The following is a 16,290-nucleotide window of genomic DNA, read 5'->3' on the forward strand; positions in this document are numbered from 1 at the left end:
TTCTAAATATTTTTGATAAAATAAACAGTCTAAAATGTAAGAAAAATAATTCTATGTATGGATGAAACAATGAGAAACACATAGGAGGAGTAGGGACAAAACAGAAACTATAATATGGTCATATCATCCCATCATTGATCAGCGGCAGCTTCGGTACTGATGCTATTGATACTTGGGTCGATCGGCCGCTATAGAGAGGCTGTGCTCAGTGTGTAAGGTTCGGTGTGACTGCAGGATAATGTTGACTGTGCAACCAGTGATAATGACATTATTTCTGTTAATCTGCTAATGGGGACACAAAATTTAGTGTTTTTGAATATTGTACTGCATCAGACCAACATCAAAGGATTTTTTATGCACATTGTTTTATGACCTACACAATAATGGGGAAGACCGTTGACCTCCCCATTACTTTCTTCTGTCATGACAGTCCAGCAGAAAGTCATTCTCACCTTCCACACAAGGATAAGCCACAAAAGATCATATCTATGGAATTTGAAAGTTGAATGGAAGGACAAACTTTTGTTAATAACGTATACAGACAGCAGGGATTAGTCACAGCCCTAAGAGGATTGTGATGCAGATTCTACGTATTAGTGTGAGGGAGGTTAATGATATATGAATTGCAGCTGGAGTAAGAGTTTCAAGAGCTATTACACACAGACATAAGAACGTGAATTACAATTGCCATCTTCCTTGCAAAAAGCCACTCATGGACCAGAGTCAAGGTCAGACATCTCTTACCTGTGCTAAAGAGAAAAAGGACTGGATTGCTGTTCAGCGGTGAAAGTAAATCATGTTGTCATTTGGTAATCAAGGTCCAAATTTCTGCCGGACGTGTGCAGAGGCACAGAAACCAAGTTAACAGAGGTCCTGTGTGAAGTTTCCACAGTCAGTGATGATTTAGAGTACCATATCATCTGCTGCATGTCATCTCCACTGTATTTTTACCAAATCCAAAGTCAGAGCAGCCGTCTACCAGGAAATTCCCTCTGCTGACAAGCTTCAGTGGGATGTTGATGTTGTTGTCCAGCAGGACTTTGTAACGGTCCACACTTCCAAAAGTACCAGTACACATTTTAATGACCATGAAATCACTGTGCTTGATCACACTACAAGACAAAATATGTTGACATTTTATAAAAGAGTGTTCCCATAAACTATATTTAAGATTTAACTGTTTGCCCTGGTCCTTATCTATCCAACTGGTAGCATCCATGTCTGGGATAAAATAGTTTTCCACACAAAACTAATGTGCAAAGGTAGTCATTTACTCCTATAAGACATGAACTTCTTATTACCTCCTAACAGTTTCTCACTCATAAAATCTTGGATGAAGCAGTAATTAAAATGGAGCTTATGAAAGAAAAGCTGAAAGTTACCACATTGATTCATTTAAGTTGATGAGCTGAAGTTTAAGGAAACTTCCTTTGATGGCAATGAATAAAGAAACTGCACTCTTCAGAGTACCTCAAAGTCAATTATCCAAGGACCCACTGAGGATGAAATTAGAGCAAAGCTTCGGTGGTCAATAGGGCTAGATAACGTTGTTATTAAGTGCAATTGGCTTTTAATTGGGCATAATGCACTCCATCTCCCCTCTTATAATTATTTTTTTTTTTGGCTAAGCTGTCTTTCAATACACAGCAGCTGCTGCTGCAACTCCAGCTTTTCAATGCAATTATCTGTAGCATTAATGATTTTTGACCAGGGGAAAGGAGTGTCTTTATCCTGAAATCCTTCCATCAATTTGTGCAGAGCTTGCTGTGAACTATATGAGTCCTCCCCTGAGAGGATGAATTGTTCAGATTAAGAGGTTACAATGAGGACGCAGAAGAAAGTAAATATCACATTTGTTCCTATCGGTGTTGTTATAGTTCAAGGCTAGTGTGGAAATGGAGTAAATGTCAAGTCTGAACATTTATTGATTTCTTTTTGTTGTGCATAATGGTCTTTGCTAATGAAACTCATAATATTTCTTTTCTTTCTTACTAATTTATATTCTTCAGTACACGTTTAATAAGCAAGTGTTGCATGTTTAAAATGCATCAACATGTTTTCTTTTTCCATTATACATGACAAAGTACTATAGAAGAAATGAGTTTAGGCTTTATTTATTTCCCCATTTTTACACCAGGAACCCACAACTCCAAACTTCCTGTCATTGCTCATTATAAATTGTTTTCAGTGCTACTGTAAATCAACAAAATAGGCTGAAACTACATATATGTTGCAGCCCTGATTCATATCCATATCATTATAATTTTGCTTTCCCACAATTACAGCTGTTTTCCATTGTGGCCTGGCTAGAAAAACACATAACTGCAATTATGCAGATAGACAGCAGACAACAATGGAAAGTGACACCTTCTTCATCCTTTCTACACATCCACCTTCCTGAGGTCCATTCAACTCTTTTAGTTGAGCTTGACTGAATCCCAAAGCTGCATAATAGGTACCGCCTGCACAGCCGCATTCGTTCCACTCCACTGTGGACGTAGATGGATGGAGTTTCCACCCTGCAATTTACACAGGCTGATTATACCCAAGCCTCCCATACCCTTTAATTACAATAGGTGTCCCTTTTGAGTAATTGTGTGTTTATGCTCCAGGGTTCTGTTGGTATTAATGCACTCTCCATCGCTTTGCCTCACAATGGCCTCCTATTCAAAAAGTGTCAACTAAAAGTACCTGGTAATGAGCAGCACAAATGTATATATGTTCCTGTCTGTGGACTTTTTAATATGGAGGGTTGCCTCATTTTACAACCGTTTCTGTGTATTTTTGTCGTCTTGACAGGGTTTGCCCGGCCCTCCTGGTGAGAAGGGAGAAAATGGAGATGTCGGACCAATGGTGAGTCCAGATATTTCTGCAAATTACCTATTACAGTATAACCTTTACACTCAGTTTCACTCAAGAGTACTATTTGTTGGACCATTTTTATTGGTGGGTTCGTTTAATAACTCAACAAGAAATACATCTGCTAGATGCTAGAGTTGAGTTTAAACCTCCTATTTCTATTATTTTGATTATAATAACTACAAATAACATTATAGCATATTTTTAGTTTACTGACAGACTAAAGAGCACCTAGCTCCAAATTACCTACTTTTCTTTGTATTGGTGTATATGCACCAATGATTGTTTCATAACCAGGAAAGACTGTTGACTTGACAGATGTCCAGCATAGAGTCATAGACAACATTCACAAGAATGGTAATCACCAAAAGGTCATCATTAAAAAGGCTGGCTTTTCAGAGAGCTTTGTATAAAATATTTTAATTGAATGTTGAGTGGAAGGAAAAAGTGCTTTTCAACAGGCATGTATTTTCATATTTAAACTATTTTTTTTTCTTTTTTTTTCATAAACTGCAATCCATAATTATCAAAATTAGGAAACAAATGCTTATATCACTCTTTGACTTTTAGCCAAGCAAATCCACTCTGTATTTTTGACTCAATATTTAGTGAAAACTGTGAAACTAATGTTTTGCAGTATAAACCCAACTTTATGTCATAGAAAAACCCTGCATTGGGTAAAAACACAATCTGCTATGTAAAAAATAAAAGGATTTTTAAAGTTTAAAATATGCTATTATGATCATGGCTATCAAGTAATGCAACTTTTAGAGTTACATTGAAATGTTCTGCGTGGTTACATCTAAATAAAACTACAATCAATAAGCAGTTAGTTTAAATTTTCTTCTTTCTGTGTTAAGAACAAAATAAATCTGCTAATCTTTAATCTCTTTCTGACAGGGTCCACCCGGTCCTCCAGGTCCCAGAGGTCCACAAGGCCCCAGTGGAGCTGATGTTAGTGAAATTTTAATACTTGCATATTTAATTTTGCTTGGATTTGATCTAAATGGAGTATTTAAAAATCAAAGAACAAATATTTAAAACTGCATATGGCTGTGATTTGTCTTAAGGGTGCACAAGGTCCACCTGGAGGTATTGGTGCAATGGGCGGTGTTGGTGAGAAGGTAAGAATAAAGAAATTTGAGAAAAAATATGAGAGTGATGTTCTTCTCAACTCCAGTTCAAGTGCATACTTTTTTAATGTTTTATTTTCTTAAGTATTCTCTGCCTCAAAACTCAAAATATTTACGGAGTCTGACATTCAACCTTTCATTTGCATTGCTGCAAATCATGCAAAGCTGTCTGATCTGACAAGGCAATTATAAACATGGTAATACATTATCAATGTCATTTTACAGGGAGAAAATGGTGAAGCCGGTAACCCAGGACCATCTGGAGAGCCTGGTACTCCAGTAAGTTTAGAACAGTACAAAAGTGCTTTTTTATTTTATTTCATACATATTACATACATTTTATTTTCACCAATAGGACAATATTGCTGTACTCAGGCTCAAAGTCTCTCCAGTATAGAAATGTGAATGTTAAAACAACATTCCTGGAATTTAAACCTCTGGATATTTTACATCGTTATTTTACATTTTATCTATTTGTACTTTTCTTACACAACATTTTCATCTACATCTGGGGCTAGATATGGATCTTGATATTGGCAAAATAGTCCACCTCACAGGGTGGCATTTTGAGGGGCAATATTGATGTTTGAGAAATAAAAAACACATTTTTACCTAGGATGAGTTTTCAAACGCTTATTTACATATCAAGTCTGTTTGGAATGAATGCCCTATGTTTTGTGAACATTTCAAACTAGATTTGTGGAAGAGGGATTAGAGATTGGTGGGGTGTTGAGGAAATAAAATCAGAAATTTTAGTTCAATCATTTTGGGAGGATTACACCACATAAACCCACACAGCACAAACCAATGTGAATTGATTCTGGGTTTGACAGTCTCTGACATTATGGATTGAGGTTGTGGCCTGAGCGTTGTGGTGAGTCATGCTTGGACTCCCCCACCATTACCGCTTTGATAGTAAACATCCTCTAGGGAGGTATTCTTTTTATTAAAATCATCAAATCAGAAGATCAGTTTATTAAAGTGCGTGTGAAGACTTTTTTTTTCTCTATAAATGGCTATATAATATTTGGATTTGACATGTGAATCTCTTTGTTGGTGTTGATCCTCGCAAATAGTAGTCACGGTTTGGCCGTGACTAAAAACGTCTCATCTTAATTACAGCCATGAGGCTCCCTATGTGTCAGTCCGTCAGAGGGTATTGATGTATCTGCCGGCTGGCTCATATCTGTTTACAGTGATAAATAGACCCAGTGCAGCCGAGCAAATCGAGGTCGAAAATTTAAGGTGCCTTGCTGACAGTGACTCATCTCCAGTTGTTCAGCTGATGGTTCTGTACTGCCAGTTTTGTTTGGGTAACTGCTGAGCCAGAACCAATGCTTTAAGTGTCCATTTTTGCTTTTAGTTCAGCCGAAGTGATTTTAGCACAAAAAAGTTAACCACGCTTGTCTTCCCCATCCTAATTCTACAATCGTGTCGTTGGCCTTTACCTGGTTCTATGATGACAGAGTCGTGTTGTAATTTTCCTCAGGGCCTCCGAGGAGAGCTTGGTGAGAAGGGAGAAACCGGGCCACCCGGTGCTGCCGGACCGCCTGGTGGTAGAGGCCCCCCTGGAGACGATGGTCCCAAGGGAAATCCTGTATGTGGGCTGTTCTTAAACACACACACACTCACACTGAGCTACGACTGATGCTTCATTAGAGCTGTCAGCGATAGAGTGATTTTGACACATATCTCATTTTCCCTGTCTGCTGCTAGAACTGTTCTTGACACAGTGACACTCATATGAGTCAAACTCAGTCTTCTCAGTATTTTGATTTGTATGCAGGGACCTGTCGGCTTCCCAGGAGATCCAGGTCCCCCTGGTGAGCCTGGTGCTGGGGTACGTTCTGCCTTTTTTTTTCCTTTTTTGTTTTATTAATCAAGTCTGGCTCATTTATGTTTTGTTTTTTTTTTGTTTGTTTTTTTCTGTTGTTTAGGGTCTTGATGGTTTACCTGGTGATAAAGGTGATGATGGTGAACCTGGTCAACCGGTGAGTTTAGCTTATCAGATTTTTAAGTTTCTTTCCAAGTAAAGGCAAAATCCCCTGTTAGGCTTGCTGTATTTAACATTTTCAAGAACTGTGTGGGATTTACTCTTTTTGGGTTTTATATTCATATCTTTCTTTGCAGTGTTTGCTAAATAATGTTGAACCTTACTAAGCAAATTTTTAGTACTTTTGGCATTTTTTTACAACAAGAGGAATCAGAAAAGGGTGCAACTCTTATCGTTTAAGTGTTTAATATTCATCCTGTGTTGCAGAATATTCTTCTTTTCCAATCACATGCAGAGCTCATTATCTAACACTACTTAATTTCTATAAAGTGGAGCTAAGTGTTCCTATATGCTCTAATTTAGGGTCCTCCAGGCCCATCTGGTGAAGCTGGGGTACCAGGGCCTCCTGGCAAAAGGGTGAGTAGTTCTCAAAGTGATGCATCTGATGAGATACTTGTGTTCAGCTCTTGAGATATTCTCTATTTTGAAAGTGCTTTTAGCGAGCCCCAAGCTACTTCATTACGCACTGATACATATTTATGATGGTATGCTTAGATTTTGAATTTATTTCCCTCTGTTTGACTGAACATGATTCCCATAAGAAAGCAGAGTCTCCAGAGTTTGCAGTGATTGTAGATTGCAATCACCTTTTGTCCTTTAAACTTGAACCTTTTGCAGCTTTCTATGTTTGCTGTTTTTGCCATTGCACACCCTTTTGTTTTCTGCTTTTGTTTGTGAAAAGGAACAGTCTGCAACAGGAAGTAACTTACTGACCTTACCAACACGTTCCTGCCAGTGGGATGTTTTGTGCCTTCTCTAGAAACCATTGATGCAGAGCAGTGCCGTATAATCTGTTCATAGCTTTTGAAGAGGGGATGTGGAAATGTTCACATTACCATAAACTTCAATTATAATATCCACTAGCAGGAAGTCCCTTGCTTACTTGATCAGAGGTCATCATCTGCCATAATATATTAGGATCAGCTAGACTAAACAAATGTCAAAATCACAATCAAATAGTATAAGCAGTAATATATTATATGTACTCTATTATATTTGGAAAATTACATACAACCAAAATTTACTTGTAATTAGAGCACTTTTATGACTATCTCTCACTGTATTTGTTTAGAAATTTATTCTTCATGCATTCTTGTTGTTGCACAAGGTGTGAAAATTGTAATCTAACTCTTAGCCTGGTGTTAAAATGAATAAAAAGATATGTATTTTTTTATTCCTGATGAATTGACACAGATGTGTCTCAAAATGTCTTAGAAAATTGCTTCCTTTTTGAATTTGGCTAGAATGTATTCATTGATCGTAAGAAAAGTTTGGATTCTCAATCACCAGCCAAATTCTGAAACTGCATATTGCTTTAATGGAGGGATGTGATCAAAGGGACTTCTGGGGATTTTTGCCAGAAAATAATTAATGGGTGTTTCTAATAGTATAGGATTATCTGTGATTAGACATTTCTATGTGGTTTTTATTTTCCAAGCTGAGAGGTTCAGGTTGCATCATGCACATCACACAATGCAACTCTGTGGCTTGACTTAAAATGCAGGCCATGTGGGGTTGGTCATACATTTAAAATACACTGGTAAGCACTTTTTATCCCCATAATTTGTATTCCTCCAGCTAGCCCTGAACAAATTAGACTCCCGTTCCGTGTTCGTATTAATGGACTTCGTGATATAATTTTTCATCCTTCACCAGAGTAAGTCCGGCTAAGTCTCCTTCCCAATATCTCCTTAAAAATGACTCCGGTTTGGTGTTCGTTGATGCATGTAGCTTCTTGACTACATTAGCACACATACACACACAAGCACACCACTGCCTGCATACATGTAGTTGCCAGGGTTCATAACCTACATTGATGACTTTTGCTTGGTCTATTCGATTATAGCTTTTAATGCCACATGTCAGCCCACTTACAAGGTTTTGACCAGAGGCTGTTGTGTGAAAATGCTAATGCATTTTTTTTTCAGCTTGTATTTAGAATGTAGGACAGTTTGCTTGCACTTATGCTGGCCGACCTTGCAAACCTCTCCCTCTCTCAAGGTCAGAATATGCTTTAGCTAAATGATTAATGTGCATTAGAAGCTACTGCTTTTTAGTTTATTTTGAATAATTCCACTGTAGATGAACTTCACCTGTGCTCTGGTTCTTTTAAATAAGCTAAAATTAGACTTGGTGACTGAGAAGAAAAAAGTCTAATGGTGTTTGGTTGTTGTGCTTCCTAGGGACCTCTTGGATCTCAAGGTCAGGAGGGAAGGCAAGGAGAAAAGGGATCTAAGGTAAGTCCTATCATTTGGATTTTACTCATTATAATTCACTTTTTCCAGTGATTATGAGTTGTTGTTTTTTTTGTTTGGATATTTCAGACTATTAATATATTATTGGAATATTATCTCTTGAATCTTAAGCTCGTATGCTATCTGAGTTGTTTTAACCATATAACTCTCAACATACAGTATAATTTCCTTGACAAATGTTCCTTACACTGCAAAGTAATTCCTATTGTAAACCCACTACTACAACCTACATCATACAACTAAATATATTTTCCGCACCATATATATCTGGTACACATAATTGACATGCGTATATATACACGTATATATGAGTGTCAATTATGATGCAAAAAAAAGGGAAAGTCAGAGGATGTTTCGATGTTCATTTTGTTACAAGCAGCAGGTAAAGATTTCAAATGCTAAAATTTCTCACAATTGTTTTTTTTTAATCTAATTTTAAAAAGGTTATGAGAAGCTTGGCTCATTATATTGGATCTAACACCAGCAGTGGCGTTATGTAGGTTTAGAGCCTTGTGTTTTGTTTTGCTTTGAGTGATATATGATTTATTAATTTCAAAATGTCCCAAAAACTCTCTTTGTCTTACAAAACAGCAGAAAAGTTACATATCTCCAACTCTTTCCACCCGACATCCAGCTTAGGTGTCCTATATATTTATAAAAATCTGCAAATTAGCAACAAAAGAAGCAGTTGCGTCCCTTGACATTCCAACTATTTCACTGTTACATTTTTGTTTGCACCAGCATCAAGGCAAAAATGTCTGTTTAAGCCATAAAGACTATGTTTGACTTCTAAATCAGACAACCTGACAAACCCCAGGCATAGTTTCGCTCTTTGTTTCATTCCTCCTCTTATTTCGCTTCTTCACATATCCCCCTTCACAGACGCTCTCTCCACGTTTCGGGTAAAGGATTAGAGACGATTTGACAGAAACCAGGCAAAGCCTGCGAAATGATTTGAGACTGTCAAATCTGGGCCTAATTGGTTGTCAGAGAAGCGTAATCTCCCCCATTCAATCATCCAGGTCAATATTATGCACCTCTGGAGCTTTAATACATGAAAACCTGATGTTTCTCCTGAAAACATTTAATATTTCAAGAGCTTACAAATACTCCAGTTCTTATTCTGTTATCCTTTGCAGCAGGGAACATTGCAGAGTACCATATAGCATGTTTTGTTGTGAGTGATATTTAAGCTTTTGTGAAGTTTGTGTAAAGGTAATGTAGTCACTGAACAGAATCTGCGTTTCATGTTTTTTTTTTCTTGTATTATTTATGAATTATAAGCCTGAGATGGAAGCAGATGATGATTTTCCATGTATTTCAGGGAGAAGCTGGAGCAGAGGGACCTGTTGGGAAAACAGGACCTGTGGGATCTCAGGGGCCCCCTGGAAAACCTGGTGCTGAGGGTCTGCGTGGCATTCCTGGCCCCGTTGTGAGTTTGGAAGACGCAACATATTTGACTTTATCATCCAAAGGAACAACCACGTTGTAGTGACATATTTTAGGTCAGAAGTTGTTAAAATTTATCTTTAAAAAGTACAATTTAGATTTTTAGGAGAGGTCAAAGGGCTGCAAGCAAAAGAAATCACTGTTGATGTCTACAATTATTTTTTCTTACACAAGTTCCTGAAGTATAAACCTGGGAGGGAATGAGTGTAAATTCACTTACAATTCATTCTGGATCTGGGTTGCATTGCAAATCTGACCCTAGCTGAAAACATTATGTTGTTTTGTTTTTCTTCCAGGGTGAGCAAGGACTGCCTGGTGCATCTGGTCAAGATGGCCCTCCAGGTCCTATTGTAAGGCATTCTTTTCTATCACTAAGCTTTGGAAATGTTTTTAAATCCTATACACTGCTAATGCGCACTGCTAAACCAGCTGTTAAATTTTTTATATTGTTACACTGGAGACGAATTCCTCTTTAAAATATGATGTTTTGGGGCATGATGTGGTGGCACAGGGGGTTAGCACGCCCCACGTTTGGAGGCCTTAGTCTTCAACGCGGATATCGCGGGTTCGACTCCCGGTCCCGACAATCCTTGCCGCATGTCTTCCCCTCTCTCCTCGCCCTCCTTCATGTCTGCATACTGTCGCAAAAATATGAGCCACTAGCACCGCAAAAACTCTTCGAAGGAAAAAAAAAAATGCTGTTTTATCATGTATTTTGGTATTTTCATTATTTAGTATTTCAGTTGTTCTGTGCAACATATAAAAAGGCACATTTAACATGATTTGTGTCATTTGCACTGGTTTCCTCTCCTCAGGGACCGCCTGGACTTCCTGGCATGAAAGGTGACTCTGGATCCAAAGGAGAAAAGGCAAGATAATATTATAATGATAATCTCATATTGCTTTATAGTGCATGTCTCGTATCCAGTTTCGCACCTTATCTGAAGTTTCCAAAGCATGCACACATCTAGGCCTACGTGCACCTTGGCTTTGTTCGCCCCCTGCCAGCGAGATGAAAAGCCACTCTGCTCTATGAGGAGGTTTCTCACTCTGTGATTTAATGCGCTGAATGAATATGCATAAGACCAAAAATATTGTCTTTGTAATGCTCATTGGCTTAATGCCAGCATGCAGCATTAAAAACCAGATGATCATAAGTCATCCTAAATGGTAGGTGCAAAGACACACCTCAATAAGCATGCTAATTATTTATAGACAGAATCAATACTCTGGCCAAAAGTTTGCCTAGCCAGACACTTAATATAAATTTTCCAGTGAATTTGCATATTTCTTTCTTTCTGCCCCTCAAAGTGATATATACTTTAGTAGTAAATCTTGTTCATTTAAGAAGGTTATTTATTTCTGTCTTTTAATAAAATAATGCTGCCTTTTCTGCTCCAGGGTCATCCTGGTCTAATTGGTCTGATTGGACCCCCGGGTGAACCCGGAGAGAAGGGAGACAGAGGTCTACCCGGACTACAGGGTGCTGGCGGTGGCAAGGGAGAACCTGTACGTTTCCTGTCATTTTGCAGAAATAGTTATTTATCTGAACATTTTGGTTTATTGGTAAAATTATGTTGCCAATTAATGTCATTTCATCTTGTGTGTTGTCAGGGTATTGGTGGTGCACATGGCCCACTCGGGCCTCCTGGTCCTCCAGGACTTTCTGTAAGTTGTGGTTCTCGTTAAAAGTTTGTCATTTCTGACCTTTGTTCTTTCTGACATTGACAGTGACTTGTTTGTTCCCAGGGTGCTCAAGGACAGAAAGGATCTAAGGGATCAGTCGTAAGTCACGTTTCCTTCATAAATGAATATTTTGGATTTTTCACATATGGATAGAGGTTGTAATAATGTATTTAAGTGTTTCTAACATCCCCATGATGCATATTTCTTTTTCAGGGTTCAACTGGTCAGAAGGGAGATCCTGGACTCATAGGGCCACCTGGACCACCTGTAAGTTATAGATTCAGCTTGTCCCTTATAATCTAGATTATTTTGAGCGTTATAGAGTTGGTTAGCCAAGAATTCATTTCTTTGATGAAGGAGATCATTATACATTTTTGGGGGGAATAGATGGAGCTTAATACAAGTCACTCCTGCAGAAAAGCAGAGAAATTACAGGGAAAATTACTTTCAAACTAGGACTAAAAAGAGTTTTTTTTACTGGCACGGTTTTTTGTGGAATAAACAAAACTGAATAAAATCGAATGTAACCTGCAAACAGTCAAACTCCAGGCGAGCTGTGCTTTCATAACAATCAGCAATTTTAACATCACCATAGTGATATCAGGAACATCCTGACCCACATTACTGATGTGAAGCATAAACAGTGTTGGGACAAACACTGAGCCCTGAGGGGCACCTTGTTTGGCATTTATGTAACAGAAACTCTGTTTAGTTACAGATGACTGGTGACAAGAAAGCCATATTTAAAATCACACAAGGACTTGGGTCTTTAGCTTAACTGACAGAAAAACTGAAAAGATTTGATCACTGGAGACAAGAATGGCTGGTAGGAACGTACAGGTTTACAATGAGAAACATTATTATACATGAAACGGAAAAAAAGTGTTTGTTAAAGCAGCAAAGCAGTTCTGATTTGTCTGACAATTACATAGGAACGGCAAGAAAGATTTAATGTCGTCATTTAGACTTAAGGTTTGAGAGTAGATTTAGTAATAATATTATTACCATATTATCATTGCAAGCTAATCTTTACCTCCTGTGCTGCAGGGTCCGCCTGGTGATATGATCCAGCCTCTGCCCATTCAGCAGTCTAGCAAAAAGAGCAGGCGGCAGGCTGAAACCCAAGGAGATGAGGCTTTGGCGGACTACGGCATGGAGGGAATGGACGACGTCTTCGGATCCCTCAACAACCTCAAGCAGGACATCGAGCGCATGAAGTTCCCCATGGGCACCCAGGACAATCCTGCCAGGACCTGCAATGACCTGCATCTCAGCCAGCCTGATTTCCCCGATGGTACAATGAAGACAAGCCTTAGTGTTGCTTTTTAGCATAACATATCAATAGCAGCAATTAGTAAACTTTTAAATAGCTTAGTTCAGTTAAAAAAACAACAACATGAAAACAGCAACAAGATGAGAAAAATACTAAAGAGGATAAAAGCTCTTGTAGACGGTTGTCTTGGCAGTGTTTTATGGATCTGTTTCTCTCTCAGGTGAATACTGGATTGATCCGAACCAGGGCTGCATTGGAGACGCCATCAAAGTGTTCTGTAACTTCACAGCAGGTGGAGAAACATGCATTTACCCAGACAAGAAATCAACAGGAGTGAGTATACGGTGTTAGAAGACTGGTCATTTAAGGCACGCAGGCTTCAGTGTTTCACCAGCAGGGTTGTTTAGTAACTTTTGAAACTGTGCAAAAGCTGCTTTTAGAAATTAAAATGTATATTTTGTTTATTGACTTGCCTTTTTGGGGGAATTTCTTATAGGTTAGAATATCCAACTGGCCTAAGGAATCACCAGGTTCATGGTTTAGTGAATTCAAGCGTGGCAAAATTGTGAGTCCAGAAGACACTGACATAAGTTTGAATACGTTTTTTGACGCTTGCTTCATAAATTTCTTAATTTTCCTAATTTTGTCTTCCTCCAACTACTCTCAGCTGAACTATGTGGACGGTGGTGACAACAGCATCAACGCTGTTCAGATGACCTTCCTGAAGCTGCTGAGCTCCTCAGCGCGGCAGAACTTCACCTACATTTGCCATCAGTCGGTGGCCTGGTACGACTCCAAGGCCGACAACTACAACAGAGCGCTGCGCTTCCTGGGCTCCAACGATGAGGAAATGTCTTATGACAATAATCCCTTCATCAAGTCGCTGATGGATGGCTGCTCGGTAAACAGACATTTTTGCTCGCTTTCAAAGTTTCACTTTGCAATTAAACTTTTTTTCTTTTCTAAATTCCAAAAAATCCCCCTAATCCTCACAAACACGTAGAGAGTTGGAGAAAAAAAGTGTCAGAAAGTGTTCATATTTGATGTGGGAGAAATAGTCCTCCAATATGAGGGATATCCAAGCTTAGAAGGAATGATAAAATGCCAAAATTGGTTTCTCACACCACTGCTCGCGTTATCCAATTGAAAAGGAAAGAAATGAATAAAAATCCAAAAATACTGCTTAATATAGTGTCAAAAATGCATACATATTTATTATACCACATGTTAAAAATGGTATTCTATGGTGATTGACATCTGTTATCACTTTAACAAGCTTTGAAAAGCACAAACTCAGACTTTATGTTAACAATAGTACCCTAGCTGCATCAGTTCTAAATATTATAACTCCAAAAAAAGAAACAAGAAGTTATAATGTTGTTTATCTAACAACATGAAAAAAATGGGAGTAGAGTCTGAGAGCTGGACATATGCCACACAAAGACTTGGATCCATTTTCTGACTTGACATGAACTTTTGCTCTAGACACTCAAAACATGGAGTCGTTCTAATAATTATATTCTACATTCATTCTGAGCTTGAATATTCCTCATGTTGACTGATGTATAACGTGTCAAACTCAAGGCCTGTGGGACAAATTCGACAATCTGAAGCTGTTTCTATGGCCCTCTATATGTCAGAGTGCAACAGAAACAGAACTTCTAGACAGCTGTGAGCTCAAATACTGTTTTATCAGTCCAATCAAGTCCGTTTTATTTGCTTAGGACCATGTGTGAAAAGTTGTTGAATATCATTTAAGCTTAAGAAGACAAACGATCTATTAACAGTTTATCTATACATTCTATACATTCCAGCTGTTATACCTGAAGTCAAAATGAGTTTGACATCCCTGATGTAACAAATAGTGGATTAATTCTAGGGAGTTACTGCTTCTTTTGTCAAAAACTCCAGCTGGCACTGAATAAATACTTTGAAAGATACTTGAAAGTACTCTGGATCATATGATACATCTCTTTTTTCTCACTCTGTGTGCAGATGAAGCAGGGTTATTCAAGGACAGTGTTGGAAATTAACACACCTCGCATCGACCAGTTACCCATCATTGATGTAATGCTGAATGACTTTGGGGAATCCAACCAGAGGTTCGGCTTCGAGGTCGGCTCCGTGTGTTTCCTCGGCTAGACATGCCCGTCTTTTCCCCCCGCTGAAGGACAGGGTCAGAGAGTCAACAGTAACACCCACATGAAGAGAGCCTCTCAGCCACCACCTGTTGTCTCCTATGAAGTAAAATCCTATTTTCCTTGATTGCGAAGAAGATCCAACAAGCTGGGAGAAAGAGAAAAACACACACTGACCCTGCCTTAAAAGCGCTGATAAGGGGAATCTCCTCCTTGCCCTCGTAGGGCCAGAATCACGTGACTTTAACTTGTAATGAGAGTGACATCAGGAAAAGGACTTTTGATGCCATGGTGGACAGTGGCATACTTTCAGCATTAAAGAGAGGATCCACTCGACCCAAACCTTGCCCTCCCTCCTCCATAGCCCTCCCGTCTTCTGTTCCTCTCTGCATGCTCCAAGTGATGCTCTGAATTAAACCACAGAGGTGCTTTTGTGCAGAATCGCAAAACACTTAAGGTGCTACAAATAGTGCATTTGATAAAACTGTAATTAATAATATTTGAATTTTGTACATTACTGTTCCTCTCTGAATCCACTCTTAACAACTTGCATGTGCTTCTTCGGTTTTCAAGAAATATTTGGTCAACTTTGTTAGAATAAAGTTTATGAGGATATTTAAAGTTTCTTAGAATCTGTCTGAAAACATCTATGACATACATCTGACTAAAGTTTCAATTTGTAATATGAATCAGTCCTCTTGTAAATATTATGATTCTTATCCTCTTTCGAGCTTAGAAAATAACTGGAACATAACATCTAACAAAAAAAAGTCAGTTAATGTACCCAGTAGGAAATTAAGCCATAATAAAATGAGGTTATAATATAAATATTCTAAGAAAGGGCTTATTCTTCCAGCTGTTATACCTCAGTTTCCTTAAAAAATCTGAACGTTAGACACATTTTCTGTGGTTTATAACTAGTAAAACTAATATTTTTGTGTGGGAAAGGTATGTCTAGCTGTTTTCATTCAAACCCAAAGATGTCTTGTGGATATTTTCTTTGTAACAGTGAACAAAATGTTTTCATGTGCCTTAAATTGTTCATTTAAGAAATATATTAAAATTGGGCTCTGAAAAACATTGGGTTGAACGTTTGTGTTGTTGGCTGTTTGACTACAGAAACAAGTAATGTTCGCTTTTTGTGATTCTGTGCCACAAGACTAATATCTCCATCCTTTATCCCTGTAGACAAAGAAAGATAAGTGATTCTTTGTGTTTGGGTTTTTTTTAGTGACTCTTTCAGCTTTTTCTTTTTCTTCTTTACCTCTCTCTCTCTGACTCAGATTTGACCTCGATCAAGATCTGTTTGCATCGCCACTTTCTTGGCTTAAAAGCTCTGGCAACAAATACTTCAGAGCCACGTTCTAAAAACCTGTGTAATAACAGTATGTCTTCAACCTATGTACAACTGCAATAAATGTCTGGTGCTTTGTGCGCATTGCAA

At 38.3% G+C, this 16,290-nt stretch overlaps 1 protein-coding gene across 1 annotated transcript in view; it reads left to right on the plus strand.

Moving 5' to 3' along the window:
- The window catches only part of LOC122840852 (collagen alpha-1(XI) chain-like), a 92,170-nt gene extending 75,880 nt beyond the window's left edge, over positions 1-16,290 (plus strand). The window contains exons 47-67 of the mRNA XM_044133598.1: positions 2,800-2,853; positions 3,760-3,813; positions 3,930-3,983; positions 4,218-4,271; positions 5,482-5,589; positions 5,779-5,832; positions 5,930-5,983; positions 6,349-6,402; positions 8,229-8,282; positions 9,625-9,732; positions 10,046-10,099; positions 10,565-10,618; positions 11,151-11,258; positions 11,364-11,417; positions 11,499-11,534; positions 11,649-11,702; positions 12,483-12,729; positions 12,929-13,041; positions 13,205-13,273; positions 13,376-13,609; positions 14,704-16,290. Coding sequence (XP_043989533.1) covers positions 2,800-2,853; positions 3,760-3,813; positions 3,930-3,983; positions 4,218-4,271; positions 5,482-5,589; positions 5,779-5,832; positions 5,930-5,983; positions 6,349-6,402; positions 8,229-8,282; positions 9,625-9,732; positions 10,046-10,099; positions 10,565-10,618; positions 11,151-11,258; positions 11,364-11,417; positions 11,499-11,534; positions 11,649-11,702; positions 12,483-12,729; positions 12,929-13,041; positions 13,205-13,273; positions 13,376-13,609; positions 14,704-14,850 — 1,818 coding nt within the window. The 3' untranslated portion in view covers positions 14,851-16,290. The remainder of the gene's footprint in view (positions 1-2,799; positions 2,854-3,759; positions 3,814-3,929; positions 3,984-4,217; positions 4,272-5,481; positions 5,590-5,778; positions 5,833-5,929; positions 5,984-6,348; positions 6,403-8,228; positions 8,283-9,624; positions 9,733-10,045; positions 10,100-10,564; positions 10,619-11,150; positions 11,259-11,363; positions 11,418-11,498; positions 11,535-11,648; positions 11,703-12,482; positions 12,730-12,928; positions 13,042-13,204; positions 13,274-13,375; positions 13,610-14,703) is intronic.

This window comes from Gambusia affinis, linkage group LG12 (assembly GCF_019740435.1).
Source record: "Gambusia affinis linkage group LG12, SWU_Gaff_1.0, whole genome shotgun sequence".
Lineage (NCBI taxonomy): Eukaryota > Metazoa > Chordata > Actinopteri > Cyprinodontiformes > Poeciliidae > Gambusia > Gambusia affinis.